Here is an 18828-nt window from a genome sequence, read left to right on the forward strand (position 1 = left end):
GTGGTACGCTCCAGGATGGGGGCTATTTGCTGCGTCAAGTAAGCACTAGCTTACTGAAGGGGAGGCATGACCCCGTGGGGGCTTAGGCCCCACTGCCAGGCTCACAGGGCAGCGGCAACCATGGGGACACGTGGCATGTCTCGGCCAGCAGGGGGCAGGGACATGCTGCCCGTCTGTCCTTGCGCAGGCTTTAGCTTGCCCCCTGCCCCGAGCCCCCGCCGAGGTCCACATTATCCCCATTTTGTAGCTGAGAAAACAATCACACAAGGGCCTGGGTTGGAAGGGCAGGTCTGAGGCCAACTACACAGCTTGTAAGGAGAAGGTGGAAGGGGAGCTGCCTTGTGCCACACGGTGGTTGGGACGGAAAGAGAACACGTATCAGACCCGAACAGCGGTGTCCCGTGCCACCTCCGCCACCTCCAGGTCTGCTGCTTCACCCTGTCCAGCGCTACCCTAGACCCAGTAGGGACCGCAGCACCGTGTGGTGCCAGAGCCTGCGAGGACAGCCTGGGGTCCACGAGGACCAGAGAGCCAGTGCTGCACGTATGTGCACACATGCGCATGCAAATGTTCAGGTGCCACGCACTGCATACGTGTCACGCGTTTGTGTGTGTGGTGTGTGCAGGTACAGTGCATCGAGTGTGTGTTCTGCACATGTGTGCACGTCCCGAGAGCACCATGCAGTGGGGGCCCTCCCCACAAGCAGCAAAGACCAGATCCCAGGCCACCTCCTATAAACATCTGCCAGGCCCCAGCCAGGGCGGGGTCCACCTGGAGCTCTCCCACTCCACTCCAGGGGCGTCTGCAGCCTCCCCCAGTTCTTCTGGGTGCCTAGTGGGCACATCCACCCCTGAGCCAGGGTGTCAGGTCCCCAGGCGCCCAGAGGCTAAGTAGGAATGCTGGCAATCCACTGAGGCTCCCCTGCACACACCTGGTGCTGACCCAGCTTCAGAGGCCCATTTGGTTATGGCCTTTCCTCCCTCATTTGCATGCACTGTCCTGCAGGCCCAGCTGTGACCTTTGTCCCCAGAGGGAGGCACCTGCTGTGTCAAGAGCCTAGGCTCGGTGTGGGCACAGCCAGGCTCAGGGGCCCCAAAGTTTCCAGGCCTCAGACACTTAGCAGGGCAACAGCCCAGACCTTCCAGTTGCACTGTTCCCACCTTGGGGCCCTCCCCACCCCAGCCACAGGGTGGAGACCAAGCTGGCGGGCTGGTCTGTCCCCTGAGGCTGTAGATGGAGTTCCCCACCCCTGGCTGCTAACAGCCCTCTCCAGGGCTGGAGACAGGTGTTTCTGTACCTACTCCTCGGGGCACCGGCACCTCCCACAGGCAGCTGGAGACCCCAGGACCCTCTCCCAGAGACATCCTGAGTGTTCTCCCTCCCTTCCAGGAATGGGGTGGGTGCAGAGCGGTTTGGGCACAGGCACGGAACAAGATCATGGTCCGTGGTTGCTCAGCCAGGGAGCCTGGTTGTGACATCAGGATCAAAGAGTCCAGAGAGTTGCAAACCTACTGGGCGGGGAATCAAGGGTGTCTCCAGGGGCCCCCCGGGCTCAGCAGGTGCAGACAGGCGAGGACTTTGCTAAGCAAATTCCCTGCACACACCCTACCCCACTTCATCGTATCTGGGGCCCCCACCCCGTTCTCTCATTTGCCATCCCTGCCATGCCCGGCCTCGCTCTCCTGGGCCTCACGGCTCTCCTGGGCCTCACGGCTCTCTTGGACCATGGGGAGGGCGCAACGTCGTGCTTGTCACAGCAGCTCAGGATGCAGGGGGACTATGTGCTGGGTGGGCTCTTCCCTCTGGGCTCTGCCGAGGGTACAGGTCTTGGCGACAGGCTGCAGCCCAATGCCACCGTGTGCACCAGGTAGGAATGCAGGGGGTGGGGAGCGAGGCTGGGAGTGGCTCGGGTTGGGGGTGCTCCTGAGTGGGGATGAGGTGTCGGCCACCCGCAGCCCTGTGTGGCCCCAGGTTCTCGTCTCTGGGCCTGCTCTGGGCGCTGGCCGTGAAGATGGCGGTGGAGGAGATCAACAACGGGTCTGCCCTGCTGCCCGGGCTGCACCTGGGCTATGACCTCTTTGACACGTGTTCAGAGCCCATGGTGGCCATGAAGCCCAGCCTCGTGTTCATGGCCAAAGCAGGCAGCTGCAGCATTGCCGCCTACTGCAATTACACACAGTACCAGCCCCGCGTGCTGGCCGTCATCGGGCCCCACTCGTCCGAGCTCGCCCTCGTCACCGGCAAGTTCTTCAGCTTCTTCCTTGTGCCTCAGGTGCGCCCCGCCCCGCCACCTCTCCCGGTGCCACCCACCCCCACTGGCCCTGCCCACCGGGGCCCCCACATCAGGAGCTGCGTCCCGGCCACTGCAGGTCAGCTACGGCGCCAGCACCGACCGGCTGAGCAACCGGGAGATCTTCCCGTCCTTCTTCCGCACGGTGCCCAGCGACCGAGTGCAGGTGGCGGCCATGGTGGAGCTGCTGCAGGAGCTCGGCTGGAACTGGGTGGCGGCGGTGGGTAGTGACGACGAGTATGGCCGGCAGGGCCTGAGCCTCTTCTCCGGCCTGGCCAACGCCAGGGGCATCTGCATTGCGCATGAGGGCCTGGTGCCACTGCCGCCAGGCAGCCTGCGGCTGGGCGCCCTACAGGGCCTGCTGCGCCAGGTGAACCAGAGCAGCGTGCAGGTGGTGGTGCTGTTCTCCTCCGCCCACGCGGCCCGCACCCTCTTCAGCTACAGCATCCGCCGCAAGCTCTCACCCAGGGTGTGGGTGGCCAGTGAGGCCTGGCTGACCTCAGACCTGGTCATGACGCTGCCCGGCATGCCTGGGGTGGGCACCGTGCTGGGCTTCCTGCAGCAGGGCGCCCCGATGCCGGAGTTCCCATCCTACGTGCGGACCCGCCTGGCCCTGGCCGCTGACCCTGCCTTCTGCGCCTCGCTGGACGCTGAACAGCCAGGCCTGGAGGAGCACGTGGTGGGGCCACGCTGCCCCCAGTGTGACCACGTCACGCTAGAGAACCTATCGGCGGGGCTGCTGCACCACCAGACCTTCGCTGCCTACGCGGCTGTGTATGGCGTGGCCCAGGCCCTCCACAACACACTGCGCTGCAACGCCTCGGGCTGCCCCAGGCGGGAGCCTGTGCGGCCCTGGCAGGTAAGGCCGAGGAGCCCCCACCCTCCCGAGAGCGGGGAATTTCAGTGGGGAGTCTGGGCTGGCGGCAGCTCCGGCCGGCCGGCCGGCCTGGCCCGGCCCCACCCACCTGCTCCAACGCACCCGTCAGCTCCTAGAGAACATGTACCACGTGAGCTTCCGTGCTCGCGGCCTGGCACTGCAGTTCGACGCCAGCGGGAACGTGAACGTGGATTACGACCTGAAACTGTGGGTGTGGCAGGACCCGACGCCCGAGCTGCGCACCGTAGGCACCTTCAAGGGCCGCCTGGAGCTCTGGCGCTCTCAGATGTGCTGGCACACGCCGGGGAAGCAGGTGAGCACTGGGTGGCCGGTCCCCAGCTGCACAGCAGCTTTCCCCTCAGCCGGGAGAGAGCTCTGGCCCTGCCTGGGGCGCAGCGAGGGACCGTCCACAGGTCCGGGCGGGTGCACCAAGCTGAGCACAGCCCGAGCCCCGAGGCCCTATGCCAGCAGCCCGTGTCCCAGTGCTCCCGGCAGTGCAAGGAGGGCCAGGTGCGCCGCGTGAAGGGCTTCCACTCTTGCTGTTACGACTGCGTGGACTGCAAGGCGGGCAGTTATCAGCGCAACCCAGGTGAGCACCTCCCTGAGGCTGAGCAGGGGCGGGGACCCACACGGTCTCACGTCCTGGCTCCAAGTCCAACTCTGAGGCCACGGCGGGTGGGAGTGTGGTGGCAGAGCCCGTCCCCCCAGTGCCCCCTCTCTCCTCCCACACCACAGATGACCTCCTCTGCACCCAGTGTGACCAGGACCAGTGGTCCCCAGACCGGAGCACACGCTGCTTCCCCCGCAAGCCCATGTTCCTGGCATGGGGGGAGCCAGCTGTGCTGCTACTGCTCGCGCTGCTGGCTCTGGCGCTGGGCCTGGCGCTGGCGGCCCTGGGGCTCTTCCTCTGGCACTCGGACAGCCCGCTGGTTCAGGCCTCAGGTGGGCCACGGGCCTGCTTTGGCCTGGCCTGCCTGGGCCTGGTCTGCCTCAGTGTCCTCCTGTTCCCTGGCCAGCCAGGCCCTGCCAGCTGCCTGGCCCAGCAGCCGCTGTTCCACCTCCCACTCACTGGCTGCCTGAGCACGCTTTTCCTGCAAGCGGCCGAGATATTTGTGGGGTCGGAGCTGCCACCAAGCTGGGCTGAGAAGATGCGTGGCCGCCTGCGGGGGCCCCGGGCCTGGCTGGTGGTGCTGCTTGCTATGCTGGCAGAAGCCGCATGGTGTGCCTGGTACCTGGTAGCCTTCCCGCCGGAGGTGGTGACGGACTGGCGGGTACTGCCCACAGAGGCGCTGGTGCACTGCCACGTGCACTCCTGGATCAGCTTTGGCCTGGTGCATGCCACTAACGCCATGCTGGCCTTCCTCTGCTTCCTGGGCACTTTCCTGGTGCAGAGCCGGCCAGGCCGCTACAATGGTGCCCGCGGCCTCACCTTTGCCATGCTGGCCTACTTCATCACCTGGATCTCCTTTGTGCCCCTCTTTGCCAATGTGCACGTGGCCTACCAGCCTGCCGTGCAGATGGGCGCCATCCTCCTCTGTGCCCTGGGTATCCTAGCCACCTTCCACCTGCCCAAGTGCTACCTGCTGCTGCAGCGGCCGGAGCTCAACACCCCTGAGTTCTTCCTGGAAGACAATGCCAGAGCACAGGGCAGCAGTTGGGGGCAGGGGAGGGGAGAATCGGGGCAAAAACAAGTGACACCTGATCCAGTGACCTCACCGCAGTGAGCCTACTAGACTTAGTTGAGATGCCCCCAAACTGAGTTCTTATGAAGCAACCCAGACAGTACCTCAACTGCTGAGACCACCCCCAGTTCTAGATCTTGACAGCAGGCTGACCGCTGACCTGGATGCCACAATGATCCTTGGGCCTGCAGCACTCAGGAAGGTCCTCAGCACCCACCTGGGGCCCCAGAGAGACTCTGCCCCTGTCCCAGCCAAGCCCTGGCCAGGGCCTACCCAGGTGATCCAGCCCTACTGTCCCAGAATAAAGCCAACAAAAATTTCCTCGGGGCTCCTTAGCTCAGGCCAAGAGCTCAGGCAGGCCCCTAGCCAGACCACTTGAAGGCCAAGCTGGGCATCACTTGCCTGGCCAGGCCCAGCCTGGAGACCCCAGCCAGCACCCCCTCCAAGCATCACAGGGGTGGGAGGTTGGTGGGTGGTGGTCGGCTGTGCTGACTCCTCCGCAGAGGCACGTGACAGACCGTGGTTCCCAGAGCGGTGCAGGAATAGTGAGCAGGGCAGAAGCCCACTTAGTGGGGGAGGGAGACACCCAAACTCTTCCCCTCCCTGGCCCAACCCAAGCGGGTAAAATGGGGTCAGCCGCCACCAGCACCGTGGACAGAGCCCAGGCAGGGTGGTGGTGGGACTCAGCACCACGGCCAGCACCCACGACGAAGACCCCTGGAGCCGGGAGGCAGCACCACGGACAGAAGACCAGCCACCGGGACTCTGCTGGCAGCCAGCACCGGGGACAGAGCCTTGTGGCTGACCGGGAACCCAGAGCGCAGCACCTGGCCAGTCCTGGGTCAGCTCCTAGCCAGGCCCTGGGGAGGCTGGACAAGTCTTCTAAGGTACCCCGGCAGGAGAGAAGAGACAGTCCACACGTCAGTCCCATAAAATTAAATGCTTTTTAGTCTTTAAAATAGCATTTACACAGAAGCAGCTCTATTAACTATCTGGACGGACACTCTGACTTGATACAGTATCTACAGCGCAGATGTGTGCAGGCCAGAAACGCCAGGAAGGAAGCGGCGTGAGTGGGTGGGCAGTCACCTGAGGACAGCAAGGAAGGGTGGGCTGCCTACCCCCTCTCCCCCAGACCCTGCCCCTGCAGCAGCTGCGTGCATCTGTGCCCTCTGCCCCTCAGGGTCACATCCCCACCACTGCTAACTCAAACACATGCCTCTCCTGTCTCTCCCTCACCAACCCTCCCACTTTCAGACACAACCTGTGTCCCTGCATTCAGTCTGAGTCCCGGGGGCAGGGGGGCAGCTCACCTGGCCACCACCTTCCCCAGGGCACACAGGCCAGACAATAAATAAATAAATTAGATCCCTATCCTGGGCATCCACAGAAGAGCCTGGGGGCTCTGATTCCACCTTTGAGGGGTCCGACCCAGCCCAGGAGAGAGTGGTGGGGCCTGTGTCCTGGGCAAACAGGGGGCCCAGGGCCAGCAGCTACTTCTCAGCTTAGTCTGAAGCCCTGTGCATGGCTCTGTGGGCAACTGGGAGTCCCAGAGGCACTCCAAGGGCACCGGGAGGTGGAGGACCCTCACCAGGGTCTGCATGGACACAAGCCGCTCTGAACAGCAATGTGCAGGCCACCGAGTCCAGATCGTGGTGGTCTGGGCTGCCCTCCGCCCATCCCCCCAGCCTGCTCCCACTCTCTGTCCGGGCCTGGGCCCCAAGACATGGCCCCTTGTGTGCCCCAGAGCACAGGCTGGCTTGAGGCAGGACAGCCACCAATAAGGCAAGCCCACACAAGCTCCAGGGGCAGTGCCCGTGCAGGAACGGCCAGGACCACCAGCTCCCCCACCATGGGGCCCAGCTGAAGGCACTCTCTCCTCGGTCACATGATGTCAACAAAAAATTCACAGGGGTTTCCCATGGCCTTCTGGAAGGACTGGCGGCTGCCCGTCAGCTCTGGGGGAACAGCAGCCAGCTCCCGGACGGGCGGCCCCCCGGGCGGCCCCCCCACCGCCGAGTATGCCTTTGTCAGGGGGTACAGTGGGGGGAGCCCCGGGGCGGCAGCCGAGGCCTGACTGTGTGGGCTGCTGCCCCGGCTGAGCTGACTAGCCGGACGCTCCCTCCAGCCGCTGCCAGCGACCCCACTCGGTGCTGCATGGTCCGACTCGCTGCCACTGCCTCCGGCTCCAGCCGCCCGGCGCTCCTTCTCGCGGCCCAGTGCCCGCCGGCTGCTGCCGCCGGCGCTCCGGGTGGACCCACTGCTTTTGCTTCCTGGAGCCAAGGAGTGGAGGGAGGAACGAGATGGCGTGAGGCCGTGCCACTCCCAGGACAACCGGGCGTTGCCAGGGCAACCAGGGGCAGAGCCTGGTGGTCTCAAGCGGGGTGGGTGGGAGGGGGGCAGCCATGCAGACGGGAGGGCAGGGCCGACCCCACTCAGAGAAGCTAGAGCAGCTGCAGCAGCACGGGGCGGGGGGGGGGGGGGCAATGGGGGTGGGGGGGGCGCAGGGCGAGTGGCGGCAGGCAGGGACACTCCGGGGCCAGCACAGTGCCTCCTCTCACCCCAATGCCTGACCTTGCAGCTGAGGACCTGAGGCACCAGTGAGGCCCTGTGTGCCTGGTGCTCCCATCGGCCATCCTGGGCCCCCCCCCCCCCACAAAGACCCGCCTTCCGTCCAGCCCCAAGGCCCTGGCCAGCTACTCAGCTCAGCCCCCGTCCTGGGCTCCCAGGAAGAGCGGGGAGCCTGAGAAGGCCAGCTGGCTGGGAACATGCCGAGAGGGACGCCGGGCAGGACCCTGGCTTACCGGCCCGGAGGGTCCACTCCGCTAGTCCTTCAGTCTAAGGCTTGCTCAGCACAAAGCAAGGGATAGCATGAGTCACACAGCAGGCCCAGCCCGGTCACCCTTCCCGCCCACAGGGGCATGCCGCCACCAGCTGGGCCTATCCAGGGTCCACAGGCACCCAACACAGCTTCCCCTTGGGCACCACTGCCCTCTGACTTGCTCTCCTCTCTCTCCCACCCCTTTCTGGGTCTACTGGGCTGGCTGCCTGACCTCTCTCTCCTGGACAGCGACACAGACAGCCTCAGGCCACTCCTCCAACAAGCCCCTCCTCAGCTCTCCACACATCCCAGAGTGGATGCGCAGTTGTCTGTGAAAGCGTCCCCTCTGGCTCCCTGCTGGGCTGCAGGTGCCGCGGCGAGGGTGGGGGAGGTCTGTCCTCCACCGTGTCCCAGGGCCCCTCCACCGCCCTTTTCCGCGTCATCTCCCGGCCTTTTGCTTCTGCCACACCTGGACCACCAGCCCCTCCCGCACACACACAACCACCGAAGTCTGCAGGGTTCGCCCCGTCCCCCTCAGCCACTCACCCCTTCCAGAAGGAGCACGCCCAGGGCCTCAACACAGAGCAGGCAGGAGCACACAGGGCGGGGGAGGGGGGGGCGGGCACATAGGGCAGAGCCAGGCGGCGGGGACAGCAGGGAGCCAGGCGCCAGGCAGGCTCTCACCTTCACTCTGCTGACTCCCAGCACTGCCGCTGCCGTAGCTGAAGCCAGGGTCCTGGTATGCAGGTGGGAAGCAGGGCGGGGGGCCCGGGTACTGGTAGGGGTAGCCCTGACCCAGGGGCCAGGGGGCGGCCGGATGGGGCAGCGGGGCCAGCGTGTCCTGATCCGAGGCCCCACTGGAACCACTGTTGAGGTTCAGGGCTGCGAGATCTGGCAGGAAGGGAGGGTGGCTGAGGGCGGGGTGGGCAGGCCCTCTGGGGACCCCCTGCCCCGCAGCCCCTCACTCACTGCTGCACAGGTCCCCGAAGACGTAGTAGCACTGCTCCGAGAAGGTGATCTTGTTCACCGTGTGCCGCAGGAAGCCACGCTTCAGCATGCTGCTGGCGTACTTGCGGGCCTCGCGCCGTTCCTTGAAGCCCTCCACGTGCGTGTACAGCCAGTCCACCACGTCCGCCCCTGGCCCGCGGCACGTGTCAGGGCACGGAGCCTGGGGGCGCTGACCCTGCCCGCCCGGAGCCAGCCCAGCGGGGACCCCTCACCGATGACGGCATTGGCGATGGTGATCTTGAGCCACATGCGGTCTCGGATCTCCAGGCCCGAGTCCGGCAGCTTCATGACACGCACCACGGCACCCATGTCACTCTTCACCGTCAGCGGCGCCTCCTCCAGCTCTGCAAGGCAGAGCCCCCCCTTCAGCCCCGAGCAGCTGAGGGCAGGGGGGAGGGCTTGGGGTGGACCCCGGGCCCTGCTGCTGCACCCGTCTCAGAGACCGGGCTCCGCGTAGGGTCTCTGGTCCCAGAGCCCAGATGGCAAGGCTGTCTCGTGACTGTGGGGCCCACGCCCACCACAGGATGGGCCCTCCCAGGGGCGGGGAGCAGGCGTGGGCCGGGGAGATTGAATCTCTTGTCTCCTGCCCCTGCAGATGCTTCATCGGGATCTTGGGCCCAAACCAAGGTGGAGCCACCCCCGCCCTGCAGGTCAGACCCCCAAGAAGAGAGATCAGGCCTCTCCCCACCACCACCCCCCTCCCGCCACTCCTCCGCTAGCTCAGGGCTGTTAGTCGTGTTAGCTGCAAGAAAGCAGGCGGGGGTCACACACATGGGGGACAGGCCACTCCCCCGGTCCCCGCCGAGGCAGAGCCCTGGGCAGGGACCACAGGGCTGTCCTGGTCCTCTGGGCACCTTTCCACCCACCACACAGGCAGCAAACCGGAAGGAGGGTGCGCACGAGGGCACACACGGGTCAGACACACGTGTCGGCAGTGTCCATCCGTACGTGTGCCCTGCGCCTGACTGTGCTGGGTGGGCACTTAGGACGGGTCCCCCACCCGGGTGCCTCAGGTCCCTGCTCTCCTGAGCTGCCACTTACGCGGAGCGCCGGGCACAGAGCTGGTTAGTGAGGAGGAGCTGGTGCGTGTGACGGCGCTGGAGCAGGGGCTCGTACCGTAGCGGGGCAGGGCTCCGGTCAGCGCCGCCGTGTGGGACAGCCAGGCGGCAGGGTCGATGGGCCGAACCGGGTCAGCTGGGTGGCCACCGTGTGGTAACGTGTGTGGTAACGGACAGATGGACAAACGGACGGGCGGATGGTAGGACACACAATGGAGCACGGGGGCACAGAGGAAAGGACCTTCAGGCTGGGCGAGCGCCCTCATCCCCCTCCCCTGTCAGCCCTGAGGGGTCACTTACCCCTCGGGATGGTGAAGTAGCTCCGGGGGGTTGGGTCCCAGCACTTGGCCACCGTGAGGCTGATGGGCCTGTGGGGTGGGGCAGGTCACACGGGGAACGCCCCGTGCGGGCCCCCCAACACGCCACCTGCCCACCCCGCGCCTCACCCCGTCTGGGACACGATCTCCCGCAGCACCCGCACAGCGTCATCGTTGCTCATGCTCTCGAAATTGATGTCATTCACCTGGGGGGCAGGGAGGGGTTCAGCGCGGTGGGCTGGGGGTGCCGGCCTCTCGGCCCCCCAGCAGCTCCCGCAGCCCCGCACCTGCAACAGCATGTCCCCGGGCTCAATGCGGCCGTCGGCAGCCACGGCCCCGCCCTTCATGATGGAGCCGATATAGATGCCGCCGTCTCCCCGGTCGTTGCTCTGCCCCACGATACTGATGCCCAGGAAGTGGTGCCTCTCTGCAGGGGCGAGGGGTGAGCAAGTGTCTGCTGAGGGGGCCCGGCCCAGCCAGGCGCCCCGCACCCCACCGGGGAGGCCCCACGGTCTGCTGAGGGGGCCCGGCCCACCCAGGCGCCCCGCACCCCACCAGGGAGGCCCCACGGAGCCCTCACCCATGTTGAGCGTGACGGTGATGATGTTCAGGGACATAGTAGAGTCCGTGATGCTGCTAAAGGAAGAGGCCTGTGGAGGGGCACGAGTGAGGGGGTGCGGGTGGGGGCTGCCCAAGGGCAGACCCCACCCAGCGCCTGGCTGCCACCTACACGGTCCGTCTGCCGCAGGCGCTGCTTCCGCCGCCGGCGCTTGTGCTTCCGGATGAGCCGGGAGGAGGTGCTCTGCTCCGTGGAGCTGCTCAGTCTGGGGGGGCATGAAGGTCAGGGGCCAGGCCACAGGCTGCAGGGCTGAGGCAGGTGGGGAGAACAGGGCGCCCCCCAACACACACACGCAGGGAGTGGAGGCGATGGGAGTTGTCCCCCCCGCCCCCCGGCCCCGACCAGGCCGACTGTGGGAGACACGGGGCTGAGGTACAGTTTGCTCAGGAGAAGGCTCGGCTTCTGGTTGTGCACACACGACACGTACACACCCCACACCTGCACGGAGCACTTCTCTCAGGACAGACGGAGACACAGACACTGAGCCAGCACATTCGTGCACGTACACCTGTAACACACCCACTCGACACACACACCCATTCACGTACACGTGCCCGTGCAATCAAGCACACGTCCAGGGTCACACACACCCATGCACACGCGCGCGCGCACACACACACACACACACCTGTACACACCTGCACACCCATGTAGAATGTGGCCATGCACACACACACCCGTTCACACACATAGGCCCATGCCCATACGTGCGCACCCATTACACACCTACGCACACGTGCCCCCACACACCACGCCCATGTGTGCGTACACCTATAGCACACCCGTGCACACCTGCATGCACACCCACGCACCGGCTTGTGTTGTCATCCTCGTCTGAGTCGATGAAACTACTGGACTCAAGCTCACTGCTCAGCACGGTGGACGCGCTGTCGGCGGGCAGCCCCAGCTCTCGCCGCCGGTCCCCCCTCGGGTGCCCATTGGTCCGGGCAGCTGCGGGGAAAGCCAGTAGGGCAGCTGGCCGTGGGGTCCCGTGTTGCCTCGAGCACCAGCTGAACTAGGAGCTGGCCAGGTGACTGTGGGACTGCTGGGGGGCGGGATCACCGGGGTCCTGTGCAGACGGGCCTAGGACCTCCACCCGGGGTCCCCTACTGGTTGGGGGCAGTAACTGGGAGCAGGCAGGGCCATGGGGTGCACCATAGGGGCCCAGGGGTGTCCGCCGTGTGGCCCTGTTACCCTCTTCACGGTTCCGGCGTCGGGCTCTCTCCCGCCGGTGGCTGACCATGGACTCCGTGCCAGTGTCGTTGTCCATGCAATCACGGCTGCTCGCTACATTGGGGCTGTGCCCACAAGAGGGGGTGGGCCAGGGCAGGCTGTACCTTGGACGCCCTCCCAGCTCCTCGCCCCTTCTCCCACCCGCCCACCTACCTAGATCGGGCCTCTCTGCCCGCCCCGCATCCGCTGACCAGTTTCTACTGCCCGTGGGTCCCTGGTCAGCTGCCCCTCCTCCCGAAAGGCCTGGCCGGCAGCAGGCCCCTCAGCACCACCAGCCTCAGCCCCCCGCCCACAGTCCTTACTGGAAAGAAGGGGGCCGGGAATCCCCAATGCCGCCCGTCCTCTCAAGAGGCGGGGGCAGGTCTGTATGGCCATCAGTGCTCTGAGACCCTGCGTCCGAGTGCGCGCCCTCAGCCAGGACCAGCTGTGGAGGAGAGCGATGGCTCAGGGACGCCCCCCCACCCCAGCCTGCGGGCCCACCCCCCACCCCCACCCCCACCCCCGCCACGGGCTCACCCAAGCCCAGCCCCCACCGTAGCCTAGCAGCCTCTGCCAACATCCCACGGACTCACCCAGGAGACCACGCGGCCGTTGAAGCAGGGCAGCTTGGCGTTATCATCAGAGATCTCCTCCTTTACCACCCTGTGGGCAGACACGGCCGTGAGGCCACCTGCACCAGGGCCCGCTCACACCAGCGGACTCCGGAGGTAAGACCTCCCCACACTCTTGTCCAGGGTGCGTGCCGGCCCAGGGCGCACAGCCCCACGCCCAGATGTCACTCTGTGGATGCTGCTGCCCAACACGTTCCCTTCCTGGGGACCCCTCCCAGGGCCCGGGTCAGAGAGAGGTCCAAACTCCCGACCCTCTACCAGCAGGGGGTCATCTCCTACAGCCCCCTATAATGCGAGCATTAATCTTGCTTTGTGTTGTGTGCCCCACGCAGTGTGGATCCATCAGGGTGGGGCTCTGTCTGGCTTTTCCCCTCCACCTCCCCTCCCCCAACCCCAGCCCCAACCCAGAACAGGGCCTGTTCACAGCAGGCCTCCATACAGATGTGAGGACAGTCAGTCAGACCACACGGACACAGGCAGGTAGAGATGGATGGCAGACAGGCCTGCACACGCACACGGAGGGCAGGCCACAGCCCTCCTGACCCATCTAACTGGCCAAGGAGACAGAAGCAGACCCCCCGACTCACTGCAACAGCCCAACCCAAGGACTGAAACACGGCCAGGCACAAGGCTTTGGGGCCCACCGTGGAGTCTCAGCCCCAGAGGCCAGCAAGCCCCAGCAGCCACGATGCCCCGCAATCAGCCCCCGGCCTATGTTTCAATGCCACACTTGCTCAGGGGGGTTTAGGGGTGGGGAAGGTACCCAGGCAGGACACAGAGGACACTGGGAGGGAAGCATACAATGCCGTGGTCAGACACAGGTTTGCGAGGGGGGCGGGGTGTCAGGTCTCAGATTCAGAGGGCCAAGGAGAACAGCAGCCCGCACAGATCACGGGGGCAGCTGGGGAGGGGCGGTGGGGCAGAGCAGGCAGGGGTTACGGCCCAGACGCACCCCCAGGGATGAGGGCAGGCAGGGTCAGGCCTACAGCAGGAGGCACCCCTACGCCCTACCCCCCTGGAGCCCAACCCTGCCCAACACAGAGAGATTTCCACACCCGGGACTTGGGCCCAGTGGAGAAACAGGAGCTAGAACAGGCAGGAAGCAGCCTTGTGACCTGCTGAGCCCGGACACCTGGTCTCTACTAGTCCTGGGCAGCAACAGGTGGCAGGAGGTCCCCACAGAGCTGGCACCGCACACTCCCCTCAGGGAGCAAGGCCCAAGTCCACCACCCACCACCCAGGCCTCAGAAGACAAAAGACACAAGGCCAGCCTGGGCGGGATGGGGCACCCTGCCAGGGTCAGCCACACACGCGACGATTAGGTGGACACCCCAGTGGGAGAAGGCCCCACGTCTGCCGCCCCAACTTACGATTGCACCACAGCCCTACGGAGTTGGGCTTCCAGGGGAGGCCGTGACCCAGCCCCGGACTCAGCAGAGGCCACGTAAGAGGGTGTCACCACAGCAAGACCTGAGGTGGCCTAGGGACACCTGGGGCTCTGCCAGCCGCAGCCAGCAGACAAAGCCCTGGAGCAAGCCCTCCTGGGAGCCCAGCAGGCGGAGAGCACAGTCTCTGAGTGAGGGCAGCGACAGAGACTTGGGAGGGACCTGATTCCTGTCTCACAGCCCAGGTGGCCCAGCCTTTCCTGCCATTCCCAAGCCCCCGCCCTTTCTGACTCACCCCCCCCCCGCCCCAGCAGGCAGATGGGTGCCCCAGCCCCCACACCACAGGGCCTGCCTGGCTCCCCCAGGGGCAGACGCGCCAGAAGCACCCCAGGTCTCTACTGCTCACCTGGCCAGGGCCTAGAGATGACCAATCAGCCAGGGTTGTCCCTGACCCCTGTACAGACGCCCCACCCCCAGGGCCCAGAGTCCCTGCTTCCCTGGCCCCCCCAGCCTGTCCTCCAACCAGCACGACAGACCATCCTGCCTTCCACCTGAGGCCTGGGGCACTGGGGGATACCACAGTCCCCCCACCCAGCTAGGCCAAGACAGCCAGGCTGGGGGAAGGGGCACCAGAGCCCCCAGGACAAGGGCGCGGGTGCTTTCCCCAGGATACACGATGCTGCCCACCACCGGCCAGCACGATCTCTGGGTGCTCCAGGGCAGAGACAAGGGTAGGAGAGGCCTCGGTGGAGCTGGGGGAAATGCCTCCAAGCAATTCTGGGGCTCCCTCCTGGGCCGGGCCTCACCAGGTGGAAGAGCAGGCCTCAGGAGGAGTCTCCACCGACCCTCAGGGGTGGCCATCCAGGGGCACCCCCATTGGCATCACGCCCCCAACCTCAGAATTCCTGGCGAGATCCCGGTTAACCTCAAACTTGTGGCTGTCCGGCCCCGCCTGCCGCCCCCGCAGACTCGCCCTGGCAAGGAATCTTTGCAGAGCAGGGCCCTTGGAACCGGGCACAGACACAGGCCCAAGGGGACCCCCGGGGCCCTTGGAACCGGGCACAGACGCAGGCCCAGGGGAACCCCCAGGGCTCCCGGAGGCCACAGCACGCCACAGGCCAGCCCTTCCCAGTGGGCTAGCCACAAATGTGTCCCCAGAGGCACAGGGTCCCCTCAACCAGACCTCCCCACCATGGAGCAGGAGGCCGCAGAGCAAACTAGACACAACCGGGGAGACCTCCAAGAGTCCCCCTCCTGCACCCACGAGTCAGGGATCCTCAGCTCCCACCTTGCTTTCACCTGCCCCCCACCACCACCTCTTGATCCTAGAGCTCCCCCAAGCTCAGCTCTGCAGACTCCAGGGCCAGGGGGCCCCGGTCCTCTACACCCTGGACTCTCCCGACACCACTAAGGCACTGACCCCAGATGGACCAGCTGCGGAGGGCAGAGTGGGCATTCACCCAGGCAATCTGGGTCAGGCCCAGCCCCCATCCCCTGCCCCACAGCCCTCACACGGCCCACGGGCAGGTGGCTCCAGCGGCCGGAGCTCCTGGCCCAGCGATGGAGAGGCCAGGGCCACCGCCAGGCAGACGAACTAAGTGCCAAGCCCAGCCAGGCCTGGAATCAGCAAGGCAGCCCTGGTGGCAAGGGCACTTCAACGTGTGCCTCACCATCTAAACGCTAGGCCCAGACCCCTCCCTGCACCATGGCTCACCAACGCCAAAGCCTGGCACCTCTGGGCCAGCCCACCATAGGCCCAGAGACCTTCCCCAGCTCTGCTGGGTCAGAATGGCTGTGACCTGCATGGGAAAAGTGGGACGTGGGCTCAGGACTCCCCACCCACCTGGCCAAAAATGGGAGTGGGACCCGGCCCAGAGCAGGTGGCCATGGCCACAGCTCAGACTCCCCTTTCCCTCACTAGGTGTCCAGCTGTGGCCAGGAACATGAGGCTCTGGGAACTCAGGCCCTGGCCCACAGTGGGAAGGAAGGTTGGGGCAGGAGGCTCACCAGGGTGTTCCTCACAGCGCCTGATTCCAGGCTACCCCTCGCATGGTAGGGCCGCTGCCCTGGCCCAGCCAGGACTGCTAAGAACACGCCCTCACTCTCAGCCTCTCGCCAGTGGTGGTGGTGCCCAAGAGAGTCTAGTTGTCCAAATGTACCTCAGGCCCCCTGAGAACTGCAGAATGGCCCCAGCGTGACCTGCCCTGGGGCTGTCCAGTATCCATGCAAACCAGAGAATCCAGGAAATGGCCTCAATGTCAAAGTCCCGAGACGCAGTCGCACACAAGGACACAGGCTGCCTGAGGGCGGCCAGGCCCACCTGCTTAGCCCACGAGGCCTCTGAGTACCCCACCCCCCAGCACTGCTGAGCTGGGGACTCAGGTTACCCATGGCTGTGCTAGGTCAGGCCTCGGATAGAGCTTCAAGTGGACAGCCAGCCTCCTGCTCACAGTTCCAGAAGCCCAGCCCAGTGCAAGCGGGAAGTCCCCTCAGCCAAGACAACCACCACTAAGGCTGGACGTGGGGACACTGACCCAGAGGCTGCCTGGAGTCAGCAGATGGCCTAGGCTGCTCCCAGGAACCCAAGTACTATGTGGCTCAACAGGGATAGAGACCCAACAAACGGCAACACTCAGGCAGGGGCAGGTGGAGTGACAATCCAGGGTCCCCAGTGACCCTTGATCTCTGCTCTATCCTCAGGACCCTGGAGAAGGGGTCCAGAGAGAGGCTGCCTTGAGCCTCTGGAAACCTCTGCAGACCCCAACAGACATATCTGTGTCTGTCCCAGAGTACCTCATTTCCCCCATGCTAACTACAGAGGACCTACTGGGCAGCTGGGATACTGCCCCTCTCCTTCTCCCCCCACCCCTCCACTCCTGTGACCCCGGGGCCCCATGAATCACAAGCCCTCCAGGCCAGCTCTAAGCACCTGCCTTCCACGGAAGGGGGGCAGTGGGATCCTGAGTCTGACAAGTGCCAAGGTAGGACGTCAGCTCACTCTGGGCCACGGACCTTGACCACCTGAAAGTCAAACACACTCAGGCACACAGGCCCAGGTCCAGAGTGGGGGCAGAAACGAGGACCCTCTCCCGCACACTGGCCAGCACTCTCAGGCTCCTGGACAGGCAGTCAGGGACAATCATTCGTTCCCAGCTCAGGCCACAGACAGATGGGACTCACGGCAACCCCAGGGAGCGGAGGCACTACCCCAGGGAGCGGAGGCACTGCCCCAGTCACAGCCCCAAGATTCCCCAAGGCCCTGCCCCGGTGCGGACAGGTGCGGACACCCGTCCTGGCGCACAGGCCCCACGGCCCACTGACCCGAAGTCCTGGTCCATGGACTTGAAGAAGAATTTGTAAGCGTGCACGGGCCGGTTGCTGAGCACATTCTTGAAGTCGGCCAGAGTGACGCGCTCGGGCGCCACGGGCAGCTTGACCAGGTACGGCGTCTCCTCCTCATCCATGTGATAGATGATCTTGGTCTCCGCCATGGCGCGGCGGCGGCGGCGCGGGGCCCGCGCGGCGCTCCCGGCCCGGCCCGGGGCTCGGACGCCGCCGCCTCGCCGCTGCCGGCCTGTGCCCCGCCTGCCCGCCCGCCCGCTCCGGGCCCGGCCGCTAAAAGGCAAGGAGACAGCAAGGAAGAACAAAGACACACGAACACGAAGGAAGGCTCTAATAGAGCACCGGAGATGACCGAGGACCAGAGGAAGACAATAAGACGGCCCGGGACGAGGAAGGAGAGGGCGTGCGAGGAACGGGCCGCGGTCCGTGCGCCCCGACGCCGCCGCAGCCCCTCGGGCCGCGCAGTTAAAGGGACCGCAGGCACGGGCTGAGAGCGCGCCCGCCGGGGGGAGACCGAGAGAGGGCGGGGAATGACGTCACCCGGCCGCCCGCGGCGCGGGGCGGGGCAGGGCTGCGCACGCGCGGAAGGGCGGGAGGGCGGAGCGCACGCGCGTGGGCAGTGGCGGGGCGGAGGTGGTGGCGCCGGCGCGCCGCCCTCGCGGCTGTCGTGGGCCACGGGTCCCTGGCCCGGCACGAGGGGACGTCCACAATGTGCTCGGGTCTCACCCCACGCTGGGCCTAGGGTCTCGGTCCGTGGGCGGACAGGGGGGCGTCCCCCGGAGGGAGGCGGCTGGGGACCCTCGACGTGCAACCCAGCTGTCAGAAAGGAGACCCCGCCCCAGGCAACGCCAAGCCCCTGGCCAGGGCTCCCTGGGTCCACTGCGGAACACAGAAGTGTGGCTGGGCCGGGGTTCGGGTCCTCCGCCCCCTCGCGAGGTCTCCCAGGGTCCTCAGGTGCTCAAAATCATATCGGCGGGCACCACGGGAAGCTGGGGATACTTCGGGCCGGGCCGTGAGCCGAAGACAGCCCGGTCTCTGCGCCCCCGCGCCCACTCCGGGCTCTCGCGTCCTCTGCCGGGTCCCACGGAGGCCCTGAGAAACACGGGCCAAGTGCATGCAGGTGCTGGCGTGAAGGCGGGAGTGCTCGCGTGAACACGTGTATGTGCTGCTGACGGCAACAGCGGAGGTCAGCGGAGGTCAGCGTGGGCAGCGGTGCACTGGCGCGTGTGCATAGAGGTACCCAGGCAAGGTGCTTCTGGTAGCAGGTGAAGAGATCCCCCGACCCCCACCCCTGCATCTGCGGATCCAACCAGCCTGGGGTCCTCTGTGAACCACGGGAGACCCAGAGCAGTGCCTCTCAGGTTGTGGAGGGTACAACCACACGCTGCTCCAACTGGAGGTAAAGGATCTCCCGCGCCGCCCCCCCCCCCCCCTCCGCGTCCGTCCCAGGAGGACAACTTGAGGCCACTAGAGGGAGTCCCACATTGGCCAGAGTGAGCAACAGGATAGTCCCCAGGACAGGACCCAAGAGTGATGTTGAGGGGGATGCCCCTCCTGGTGTGTCCCCAGCACTTCCCCTGAAGCT

General features: G+C 65.9%; 2 protein-coding genes across 4 annotated transcripts; one reads left to right on the plus strand and one right to left on the minus strand.

The window, feature by feature from the left end:
• Positions 1 to 67: 67 nt before the first annotated feature.
• Positions 68 to 6190, plus strand: TAS1R3 (taste 1 receptor member 3). 2 transcript variants are annotated; one of them, XM_030324444.1, is made up of 6 exons: positions 68 to 1867; positions 1972 to 2272; positions 2370 to 3149; positions 3277 to 3480; positions 3636 to 3756; positions 3903 to 6190. In XM_030324444.1, the coding sequence occupies exons 1-6, from the start codon at positions 1665 to 1667 to the stop codon at positions 4889 to 4891; spliced, it is 2598 nt and encodes an 865-aa protein (XP_030180304.1). In that variant the 5' UTR covers positions 68 to 1664; the 3' UTR covers positions 4892 to 6190. The 2 variants fall into 2 exon arrangements, with proteins under 2 accessions (XP_030180304.1, XP_030180302.1); XM_030324442.1 differs by lacking the exon at positions 68 to 1867 and having other exon boundaries at positions 1911 to 2272; positions 3639 to 3756.
• Positions 5775 to 17417, minus strand: DVL1 (dishevelled segment polarity protein 1). Of its 2 annotated transcripts, none has more exons than XM_030324446.1 (15): positions 17223 to 17417; positions 12478 to 12547; positions 12208 to 12329; positions 11867 to 11970; positions 11485 to 11623; positions 10784 to 10877; positions 10634 to 10703; positions 10341 to 10480; positions 10183 to 10259; positions 10037 to 10104; positions 9795 to 9872; positions 8891 to 9022; positions 8640 to 8807; positions 8355 to 8561; positions 5775 to 7122 (listed from the first exon to the last, which is right to left on the minus strand). In XM_030324446.1, the coding sequence occupies exons 1-15, from the start codon at positions 17390 to 17392 to the stop codon at positions 6734 to 6736; spliced, it is 2028 nt and encodes a 675-aa protein (XP_030180306.1). In that variant the 5' UTR covers positions 17393 to 17417; the 3' UTR covers positions 5775 to 6733. The 2 variants fall into 2 exon arrangements, with proteins under 2 accessions (XP_030180306.1, XP_030180305.1); XM_030324445.1 differs by having other exon boundaries at positions 9720 to 9872.
• Positions 17418 to 18828: the final 1411 nt, after the last annotated feature.

Source organism: Lynx canadensis, chromosome C1 (assembly GCF_007474595.2).
Source record: "Lynx canadensis isolate LIC74 chromosome C1, mLynCan4.pri.v2, whole genome shotgun sequence".
Taxonomy (NCBI): Eukaryota; Metazoa; Chordata; class Mammalia; order Carnivora; family Felidae; genus Lynx; species Lynx canadensis.